At 42.8% G+C, this 11,816-nt stretch overlaps 1 protein-coding gene across 1 annotated transcript; it reads left to right on the top strand.

The window, feature by feature from the left end:
- The first annotated feature begins 1,867 nt into the window (after positions 1-1,867).
- Positions 1,868-11,199, top strand: igfbp5a (insulin-like growth factor binding protein 5a). The gene is made up of 4 exons (XM_044019685.1): positions 1,868-2,778; positions 8,459-8,667; positions 9,412-9,531; positions 10,434-11,199. Exons 1-4 carry the CDS (start codon positions 2,439-2,441, stop codon positions 10,569-10,571), a joined length of 807 nt encoding a protein of 268 aa, XP_043875620.1. The 5' UTR covers positions 1,868-2,438; the 3' UTR covers positions 10,572-11,199.
- The last annotated feature ends 617 nt before the right edge of the window (positions 11,200-11,816 follow it).

The raw sequence follows: 11,816 nt of genomic DNA, 5'->3' as shown, positions 1-11,816 counted from the left end.
GTTTAGACTGATAAAAATTACACAGAGTGAGGGGAAAAAAAATAAAATCAAAAAAAAGAGCAGTGAGATGGAGCGCAGTCCATGGGAATGAACACGACCTAGGTCAAAAGCATTAAAATTCATTTATCTTGGACTCAGCGAGGGTTCTGTTTACAAAAAAACAAAAGCACGCTGCTCATCTGTTATCCTCACTCGCATATCGCTATGTGCCAAAATACTTCCAAGTGAGTTATGGACATTTAGTACATGTACACCATGAGAGTTGACCATTTATCTCTCTGGCCGCTGAACTCTCCCAAGTTATAAAATCAGGTCACTGTGAGTGCAGTTTGCCCTGATCTGGACCATCTCTGTGTCTTTGGAGAGAATACATTTGTTATGGTTAAGACAGCATCACACAAATATTTAAAGCTACAGACTTTTGGCCAAAGATGTCAGAGGGGAATTGTAAAAGCTTTCTTGTTTCACATGCGTGAACTTTGGATGAGTCTTTCTGGTTTTTCTTCTTTTCTACACTGAGCATGTTTGGTGCCATCAGGGCTTTGGTGCACGGGATCCATTTGGCAGCTCCGCAGGGGAACAATGAAATCCTCAACTGTGGTTTACATGATCTATGTGAATGCTCTCATTACATCTGAACAAGTGTTTAGATTTTGGTGGCGATCAAGACCCCGAGGTTTTGTACTTTCTCCGGAATAATTATAAGCAGAGATCCACCACGTCCAAACCTTAACATTTCTGGAGTCAAGAAATCGAACATGGAAGCAAAGTAATTGTTCACTGGTGCACAGAAAAGTGGAGAATCAGCAAGTCCTGCTCCTGTCCCGTGATGGATACGATGATTTGAGATCTAGTAATGCAGAGTTGAACCACAGAAGCCTCATCAGTACGTGGGTCAACATCGTCTGAGTAAGACTATAGGAAGTGAAGTGAGGCTGTATTTATTTTTGTGGTTTGACCACAGGAAGAGGCAAAAAAAAAAAGGAGACTAAGAATAGGAAATTGCATTATGGGTCCAGTGTGTAGGAATTAGTGACATCTAATGGTGAGACTGGGGAGTGTAACAAACAAAGGAACCCTTTGCAAATCAGAAAGGATGTCAGAAGCTCTCCTGCACCAAACTCCATAGAGAAAATCAAGGATTTGACATCTCACCACTGCTGCCTCCATCAGGAAGTTCAAATACACTTTCTTGTTGTTAAATTGTTTAAAATTCTTGCTTCAGATTGACACTCACAGAAGTGACACAAACCTTCTTAACAAGGCAGCAGGAGACCAACCAAACAGTTCACGAACTTTGAGGTGAGGAGTCCTGTGTTCCATTTGCATCGGAACTGGGAACTGTGAGTTTCCGCGTTCATCGCCTTCCTGTTCATGAGTCGCACAAACAACACAGCGACATGTCTGTGGTTAAAAAAGTGTGCGACTGATTTATTTGTGAAACAAATAAGACAGACAGGTGCTATTAACGGTTAAAAGTAAAAATCTTGGTTGGTGCAGGTTGTCAGGTGGCGTTTCTTATGACCTCAGTGTGGCTACAAATGGGATAGTGTCTGGTGTGCTTAAAATATGTGTGTAGACACATCATACTTCAACAACAACAAAAAACTTTAACGCTATTTTAACATGCACTAAAGATTTCTGTTAAATTGAGACTTTTTTCTTTAACCAATGAGGTCCGTAAACTTTCATAACAGCAGCATGTTGTACCAAGAGGATGAGAATATTTGAGGTTGTGGACATTAAATGTTCACTGTGCAGAGAGAGAGAGAGTTTTATTCCGTCGCCTTCAGGAGCATCGTCTCCTATCGGGCAGATCTGGAGACATGCCAGCACCCGCCCTGTGAAATCACCATCTCAGTGCACAGAGTTGACAAGTGCGCCTCCCCCTCCGAACGCTGTTTGACACATACCCATCGTTGTAGGCTTCGCCTCTGGCAGTTTCTTTTTTTAAAAAGGCAAGCTCAAAGCCACTGATTACACATTCTGCTCACACAAGCCTCTGTCTCGCTGCAGTTTGCGCGTAAACGGCACCGGGCACCAGTGCGGAGAGAGAGACGTATACGCGCGCGGCGTTTGGATGTTTGATGGTGTTTTGTGAATGTAGTGGAGCAGCAGCAGCAGCAGCAGCAGGATCTCTGTGGATTTCAAGCATCGGATGCTGTGATTTATTTTTTTATTTATTGATTTCCTTTGGAGGGGGGAGACTTGTGCAATAACGCACGCACCTGTGGATGCACCAGCGTCAAACGCTCCCCTGATGTTTGGACTCAAACCTTTTGGAAAGAAATCATCCACCACAACATTTAGCTGATATACACTGCAGTTTTTTTTCTTCTTCTTCTTCTTTTGCTCAAACGCGGTGCTTCTTCTTCTTCTTCTTCTTTAAAAAAACAAAACAACAACAAAAAAAAACAAATTCAGGAGAGAAGCGCGACATGCTTCCGAGCGTTTCCATCCTGGTGCTTCTTCCCCTGCTGAGCATCGGCATCGGCGGCTGCGGCGCGTCGTACGTGCCGTGCGAGCCGTGCGACCAGAAGGCCCTGTCCATGTGTCCGCCGGTGCCGGTGGGCTGCCAGCTGGTCAAGGAGCCCGGCTGTGGCTGCTGCCTGACGTGCGCGCTCGAGGAGGGCCAGCCGTGCGGCGTGTACACCGGGCCGTGCACGCGCGGGCTCCGCTGCCTGCCCAAGAACGGCGAGGAGAAGCCGCTGCACGCGCTGCTGCACGGCCGCGGAGTGTGCAGGAACGAGAAGTTGTACAAACTGCTGCATCCAAAAGGTATTGTTAGTATTATTAGTATACAAGCGTGTACTTTTTTACAGTGTAAACCTTTAATTAGAGCTCAATAACAGCAGTGCATGAAGAGTAATCATTTTAAATGACGTTAGGGATGACTGTATATGATTCTCTTGACTGGTATTGGTATACCAGTACTAATATCAATACTTGTACATGATGCAATTACTTGATTAATTAATTCATTGATTTGCATATATCTTTTGACTGAGATGCAGAAATGACCGATTATCATTTACAACTGTCTTTTGAACATCAGCAGGCCTGTGCTGTATCCATTTTTACATCTGTTTTTATATGTTGTGGATGATGGAGCAGTATTATTAAAAAGAAGAACAGTTAATAGTAGTGTAAGTAAATATTGTGTTATTTCATGGCGTGACACAGTATGGATTCTTTGAAACTCTGTACTGATATTTTTGTGTTGAATTGAAGCCTCTGGCCACTAGTTGGCAGCAGACATTTGTCCATTTGACTCTCTCACCCCCCTCCTTCCAGACCTCTAATTAGACAAAGCAAACTGTCTATTGTTTATGCACACAGTGTAATTATAGTGTCCTTTTATATCGCACTGTATCGTATAGTGTAATCGATATGTCGCCGTATTCGTGTTGCATTTGCGGCACAGAAATAAAACGTGTGAGCTTCAGATATAAACGGCTCTTGTGCAAAGAAATAGCAAACAGCTGGACAAAGACGTTAGTCCTCCGCTGTCAGCAGAGGAATTTTAATGGAGCCCGCAAGTAACACACACACACAGTTGCAGAGTCAGCTCGTGATGCACAATTGAAAGCAACAGCCTCCAGAGTGTTAGAAGCCATTAGTGTTCCACAACCAGTCATAAGTCTCGACGCCATCAGGTGTGAAGGCGTTTTTTTGAGGCCGATCTGTGCCGACTCAAAGCTGTCTTTGAAAGACGACCTGACACCTGTCATTACCGAGGCACACGACTCAACCACCCCCATATGCCGTGACCTTGTGAACTCTGTCAACAATTGGCGCAGAGTGATAATGGGCCTGTCATCTCACCTGGTAGGCCTTTTTGGGGCGTCGAGCCATAAATGAGTAGGTTTCCGTGTGAGTGGCCTATCGCCCTCAGGGCCACCTCCCCCTCTAAGCTGACACTAAAGCGGGGAGAAGATTACAGGTGGTGTTCTGTGAGGCTCCGTGTTGGCTCCTGTGAATGGCAGTTCAGGGACAGTCCCTGTGTCTGAGCACTGAGGAGAGCTTTGTGGGGAATCTTGGCTTGTGGCCCTTGAACTCTCTGTCTTCAAGGTGTGAAATCATACTTCACAATCTCTTCCTTTGTCTACAGTTTCTTTTCTGCTTTTGTCGTCTAGCCTTTTGTCACTTCCACCTTCACTTGCCCACCACCTGCGTCCTTTTTTCCCACACCTAACCCACCTTTTTTTGTCCCCTGTTCTCTGCTTCTTCTCTCCTTTCCCTGGCTGCCGACTGCCCCGCCTCATCTTTTCCAACCTATTCTTCTCTGCAGCCTCTGCCACCGCCACTCCATCCCTTGATCGTTTCCATTCTGCCTTCATTACCCTGCATATTGGGAGTTTTTAGTGTTGAAGTGGAGCAGCTCTGGAAACACAAATAATCTCTGTGACTGTATTAAACCTCACAAGGTCAGGCCAGTGAACTGCGGTTTCTCTGGCTGAGTCACATTAGCATGGAGTCCTGAAAGGAACAGATAAGAAAGTAGGAGAGCATTTATCAGTGTCAGGCTCAAATTAGCTCAGAATTTGTCACCCTTAGATGCGATTCTGACATTTATAGTGCACTTCTTTAATATTATTCTCATCACATTCCTTTTTTTGCCATGGCATGTTGCAGAAAATTCAACCGTGCTATGATTATTCCAACCCTGAGAGCAGCTCAGCATCTGAGAAATCATTGTATAAAAACCCTCCACTCTTCTATTCATCTCCCCTTCCCTTTTTTTTCTCCCTTTCCCACACTATCCTCTGCTCCCTCCCTCCACTCTTTTTTGTCGGTCCCACCCTGGTCTCTTCATCGCTCTGTCTCTCCCCACTCCTCCCCCTCCTTCGCCTGCTCTCCCTCCCTCCCTCCCTCCCTCGCTCGCTCCCTCTCTCCGTCTCAGTGCTGCATGCTCAGGCTGTGCAGTGATTCAGCAGAATACAGGCTGAGGGTGGGTTACCGATCCCTCCGCTCTCTGCTCTCCGCTCTCCCCTCCCTCCCTCCCTCACTCCTTCTCCTCTTGTCAGCTACAGCCTCTCCATTAACTTCACATCTCCTGCTGTGCGCTCACCCGACACACAAATAATGATAAGCACACGCCTCATGTAAGATCCAGGCTGAAAAGATCCACCGATGAAGCCAGCTGGTGTACAGTACGTATACATGCTGTATAATCACTGGAGTGTTTCATTGCCCTTGCATTCCTGCAAGTAGGGATGGTGCAATATAACCTTTTTAAAGTCTGATAATGATACCGATATTAGTTCAAAATAGTCTTTTTCTTTTATTTTGCGTTTCCATTAGCAAAGACTGATATGAATATCAGTAGAAAGTCAAGAATACTATTTGTATCAGGCAAAAAGAAGTTGTATTGCGCCTCCCCAGCCCTGATATATGCAGCCCTCACTCACAGCATGTTGTGTCAAGTGAAGCATTTATGTTATAATTAGGGGTTTTACGGATCGCATGCCGTTACTTTTTTATTTTCCTGATGTACGATCCAATGATTTGGGCCAATATTAAATCAATATCGATACTGAGTTTTGCAGTCATATCGTAGTCATATACTACAGTATAGATAATGATACTGAGTATCGTATTGATATCAATACTGAGTATAGTATCAGTAGTGATACTGAGTATCACATTGATATCAATACTGAGTATAGTATTGGTAGTGATACTAAGTATCATATTGATATCAATACTGAGTATAGTATCAGTAGTGATACTGAGTATCGTATTGATATCAATACTGACTATAGTATCAGTAGTGATACTGAGTATAGTATCATTAGTGGTATTGAGAATTACATAGGTAGCCTACTGAGTATTGTATGATACCGTATCGGTACCAAAACTGAGCATCGTATTTATACATACTAAGTATGATAACATATCAATACCGTTACTATCAAATTGTATGGATATCGACCACATTTATACCAATACTGAGTATCATATTAGCTCATTCGTAGCATTTTGGACTATTCCTTTGCCTCTGTAAGTCACAGCTGAGAGCAAATGAGGCAAGGAGAGAAGCAAGGATTTGCTGTTTTCTGTCACTGGTGACTTTTCAGGTCTCACAATTCAAACATGAGAGAGGGAAAGAGAGATGGGAAGAAAGAAAAAGAAATGAAAGATGTGATCCATCAGCACCGGTCAGATTAGACGTGCTGGAGGATTAGCAAGTGAAGACTTGATTGGATTTAAGGGAAAAAAGAAACGGTGTCAGCTGTAAGTAAGCAGGAGGGGATGACTCTTGGCTTTTCCGCGAACCTGTCATTATGGGCAGCAATGACATCATCATCATCATCATCGTGGAGGATGGGGGGTTTGCAGGAGGAAGAGGTTTTAAGCATCATTTGCGACAAGGCGGTGACCTTGTTCGACCAGCAGGTTTGCACAGTAGCTTAGCGATCACGTCAGTGCAGGGGCAGAGGGGGTTTATGTGAATGCACGAGTTTTTCAAATCTGACAAAATGAAACGGTAGCAAGAGCTTGACTTGGCAGTGGAAGTGGGCCAAAAGCTGCTTGGGACACTTGTGAGGCCGGTGCACGTTCACAGATGCAAATGTAACAGATGTAAAAGCTCGCCGTGGTCGCATGAATAGAGGGTGGGATGAGGGAGTGGGCTGAGTCCAACTGTGTGCAACTGTCCCCCAGGTTTCAGTCCAGCGCTCTATTTTTTTGCACAGATGAAAGGCCCATGTGGGCAGCTGTTGGGGGTTGGGACCCAAAATGGGCTGTGGTTGTTTCTGGTGGCTCACCACATGACAAGTGTAATAGCATGTTTTCATGGGTCTGGGTGCCAGGCTGAGGCTAAATATCTCATTTAGGTCACTGGCTATAAACGTTTTAAAACCCCTGGTCCACATATATACCCCAAACTGGCAACCCGACTTGCCATAAATGTAGGCTCTGTTGTCCAGTATGTCAACACGTCCCAACTGAAACTGGCCGCTAGCCACTAACTGTGCTTAATATGAGCTGAGCTGGTGCAGGGAAACCGTCACGTTGTGCTGTGACGTTTCTCAATCGGTGCTTTCGTCTGCTCTCAGTACTTTAGCTTTGCTTTTTTTTTATTTTAGCCTCTCAAATCAGTGCGTTTCCAGGTGGGAGGCATCACGGTGTTTTGATTCTAAACCCTGAACAGAAAAATGCTTTGAAGCCCTAATCTTACACCTGTTGACATCAAGTTGTTTGTGATTGTAATTTCAATCCCACCTTGTCTGTAATTTGTTACGTTTTGGTGTAAATGACTGTCTGTTCGGACAGAAGTAATCCTGCATAAGTCAAGAAGCAGCCTGCACTCTTTAGTTGCGCTCTCCAGTGTGTAACAAACTCCTCCACTCACCGTCCCTTTCCATGCAAGAACTTTAGGGAACTACAGTCACCTTCGTATTCCAGAAAGGATATCATTCTCCTTTGCTTGTTTTTTTGTAAGTTTCTGCTTCAAAACACAATCAAAACCCACACGCTGTCTGGTTTGTCCCTTCAGGCTACTGTAGAAACATGTCGGCACAAGATGGAAGCCTCCATAAGATGGAAGGCCCTTCCCTTAAGTACATATAAAAGGCTTGTTTTCAGGCTACAAAACCAAATAATTGTTATTTTAAAGCAATTACACAAACATTTGCAGGCTTGTGGCAAAATACCCTAGATATATCTGAAATTGAGACTTGAATCATGGGGCTTTTAATGCCCCTGTGAAATCAATAGCCAGCTTTCGTAAAGCCTGAGTTAAAAGTGGTCAGATAGGTAACCACATCTCCTAACCCTATAATCCCACAAATGTGTTGAAGGATTACATATAACAGACAAGCGGAACTGATTTAATATCTCTAAAAATAATTGAGTAATATGTACTTAAAGAAAACAGAAATATAAGAGGTCATTATGCAGCTAACTCATAACTTGGTAAACAATGAGTTTCTAGGCTCTGAATCCATAATAACCCTACATTATATTCTTTAAATTGTTATGGTAGTGCGCTTCATATTAAATTTAATTCTAAGTGGGATTAAAAGGTCTTAAAAAGTCATAAAATTGGAAACATTGACCAAACTTTGATAAAATTGCCCTGGAATTTATCCAAAAAGGCATTGAAACAAATAAAAATGTTCATTTCATACCATTAAGCACTAAACTGTACTCAATGTTGCACACTGGACCTTTAAGAAAACCCGTTTCATTATGCTTTTCTTTTTGATTATAATATTTAAAAAAATGAAAGCCCACATTTAGCATAATTTTAATTTACTAAATCTTAGTGCAGTGCTGGGAGTTTAGTGTGTGCATGCACAAGCTTGCGTGTGATACACGCGTCTGCCAGATGCATGACAGGGCTACAATCAAGGCCTGTTATTAGGCCTCAGGTAAAACCGCAATGTCTAAACAATGAGTGTAGAAACAAGAAAACCTGAACCATGTCATCCGCTCTCTCTCTCTCTGTTAGACGACAGTCAGGACGGCGCCCTGCTCCCCGTCCCTGAGTCAGTGCTGCCCCAAACCAAGGTGCCCTTATTTGGAAGGGACCACATCAGCAGTCGCAAGGCCAAAGCCATGAAGCAAGCCAAGGACCGGAAGAAGCAGCTGGCCCGACTGGGACCTGCCAGCAACCTGGACTTCTCCCCACTAAGCCTGGATAAACTGGACCCTGAGTTCGTAAGTGGAATTGGGAATTATTTTGCTTCCCCGATCAGGATTTAGAATGATTTCCCGAACCATATTTGATTTTGAATGAGCTTACACACTGCGTCACATACTGCCTCAGGCGTTACAAGACGAGTTCTGACAAATCAGCAGCTGAGATGCCCCACCGGCCCTCGTTCACATGTGACAACAGAGTGAAATTACTAACATTTTCATTTGTAGGAGGGTTTTTTTTCCCACCTGCGTTATTCGTCATTGCCCCTCGTCAAAATACCCCAAAACAATCACAGGTTTTTAACTAATGGGAATGTTTCTGATGAACAAACTAGGGCTGTCAACGATTTGAATTAAATTAAAAGTAGAATTCCATCTGCATATATTAGTGTAGATTTAAAATAACATGTAGTAAAGCAGCAGGAGATACCGTTCAAATATGAACTACTAAGATGGCAGCTTGATGATATCGTACTGTATTGTTAAAATTTGAAAGTGTTATAGCTGTGTTTTAAATTTCAGGGCAATTCACAAGTTGTTGTTCTCTTTCTCCTCTGGCTCATTTTGCTGGTGTTAATTGCCTATTTTTAGTTATACCTGCCAATTGTTGTGCGTAAGAAGCTTTATTGCTCATTTCTGCAGCTTCTCTTAAACGTTTAGGGCATTTTACGCTGCGTCACACTTAACCCATGTACATGTAAAGACTGTAATCACACAAACTCTAACACTTTTGTCTGTGTGTGTGTGTGTGTGTGTGTGTAGGGACCCTGCAGAAGGAGGTTGGATAATCTCATTCAGAGCATGAAAGACTCGTCTCGTGTCCTGGCGCTCTCTCTGTACATTCCCAACTGTGACAAGAAGGGCTTTTTCAAGCGCAAACAGGTATGGGTGCATTTATTTATTCAGGCTACATCTGTACGACGACTTTTCTTCATCCTCTTGAATGCTCCTCTGGATATGCCTGTCGTCCACATTACCCCAGCGCTTCAGTCCCTCCGACGTTTAAAAGTTGCTGCTGTCTCTGTTTACATTTGAAAACTCCCAGGCTGCGTTTTAGCATAAACAGAGACCGTTGTAAACAATGACGCAGTTGCCCACATTCACTTCCTGGTTGGTTCTTTCCAGCCGCAACGCGACTATCTATGATCGTAAAGCTCTTTAAAGTAAAACACTTAATGTCAGTGTAATGTCAGTGTTAAATGCATTTGCATTTAGCTTTGTATTACTAGAATAGGGGTAGAATTTTTGAAAAACCAACCTCAGTTTCCCCCTGAGTTGAGAAATTCCCAGAATGTAAACAGTGTCTGCCATCTTTGCTAACAGTTATGCTAACAGGAGCAAGTGTCACTGGTGGGCATGTGACAAAGAAAAGAATGAAGATATTTCTCAACTCAGGGGAAACTGAGGTTGGGAAGCACAATTTTTCAAAAATACTACCCCTATTCTAGTAATACACAGCTAAATGCAAATCGGTGAAGTATTCCTTTAAGGGTTTGTGAGGTTGCTCTGAGTTTGCGAGTTAAAAATCCAAGGTTCTTGAAGAGGCAATGCCCTGTAACCTCATAAATTCCAAGTTCCGACTACAAATGGAACGCAGCCGAAGCAGAGGAGAGAATCAGCTTCCTGTTCACACCAGCATGCACATGCACAGTGTACCTGATTGCTGGTTTTTAGGTAAAAACAGAGCTAAAACACTTGCCCGAACACAGATTTTCATTTAAAATATGAGCTCAGGTTTACAAAAAAATAAAAATAACATCTCTCTAACCACATTTTGCCCACAGTGTAAGCCTTCTCGTGGCCGCAAGCGGGGAATCTGCTGGTGCGTGGACCGGTTCGGCGTGAAAATCCCTGGCATCAACTACACTGGAGGAGACCTGCAGTGCAAAGACCTCGACAGCAGCAGCAACAGCAACGAATGAGCCAGTCCAGCCCGTTGTGCTCGCCGAGCCCCGTTCTGCTAAAAAAGAAGAAACCTGCCAATCAAGCTATAGCACACTTTATGACTGCCAGTCAGGAGAATACAGCACAAATGCTCTTCTATGGTCAGGTGTAATGGACTGGGTTACTGTGTTTTGTTTTGTTTTGTTTTTCTCCTGAGGGGAGCCAAACTGACAAGCTTAGATAAAAGTCTGCACATGTCCTGTAGATCTTCAGTCTGTCTCCCCACTGACCGTGTACTATGTTTGAGGTTAGCTAACACTTCTTCTCTTTATATCTATAGATAATAGAGAATATTATATATATGTATATATATGTATACATATATATATATATATATATATATATGTATTTGTAATGATATATGATGTTGTGAGTCCGAGTCAGACTTGGCAAGATCACGAGACAAAACATTTTAAATGTGGCTAAGAATCTCTTTTTTGTTTGGTTTTAGTGATAAAAAAACAACAATTGGACAATTTCAAGACACATTTGATGGGTGAGTTCTCATTTAAATGTAGTGATTATTAATCGTGTGAATGACGGGGTGAATTTTTTAATATGTTCTGCCTTTGAATCGTCCCACTGACTCACACTATTCTGATTTACCCGGGGTAAATGAGCTAATTTACTGTACCTGTAGGGTTCATGCGTTGTGGGTGAAGAGAAGCAGAATCAGGTCATGTCATTGCAATTTCAGCACAATGGCTGTAAAAACATTGTCCTATATTTACCACTTTTTGAGCCAAATCAGTGGACACAGAGCTGACAGAAGCTTTACGGAATATTTTGAAATTGTAGGCAATGATACAATCCATTAAACATTTGGCCAAACTTACTTTATTTAAGCTTTGCATCAGTCTGTGCTCACAAGTGGAGAAATTCAGCATTAAAATATGAAAAATCCAATGAGCAATTCATTAAAAAAGAGCATACTTGTGATTTAAGAAAATGTTTTATTTTCACAGCTAGACATGTATTTTTGTTGTTGTTATTGTTGTTCTGATTTTTAAAAAAGTTGTCCTCACAGTGCACTAAGCTCATTTCTGCGCCACTATTTAAGTCCTCTTCCACGAGTGAGAGCGCGTCGTAGTCGGGCAACTTGAAAACCCAAGTTTCAATGAAAACCTTAGTCTGTATATGGAAATGGTCGTTAGCCACAAGGGGGCGACTCCACTGGTTGCAAAAAAAACACAGTTAATACTGTCAATTGACATCAATTTTGT

Source organism: Solea senegalensis, linkage group LG2 (assembly GCF_019176455.1).
Source record: "Solea senegalensis isolate Sse05_10M linkage group LG2, IFAPA_SoseM_1, whole genome shotgun sequence".
Taxonomy (NCBI): domain Eukaryota; kingdom Metazoa; phylum Chordata; class Actinopteri; order Pleuronectiformes; family Soleidae; genus Solea; species Solea senegalensis.
Note: the sequence above shows the minus strand (reverse complement) of the source record. Positions and strands in the feature narration are given on the sequence as shown.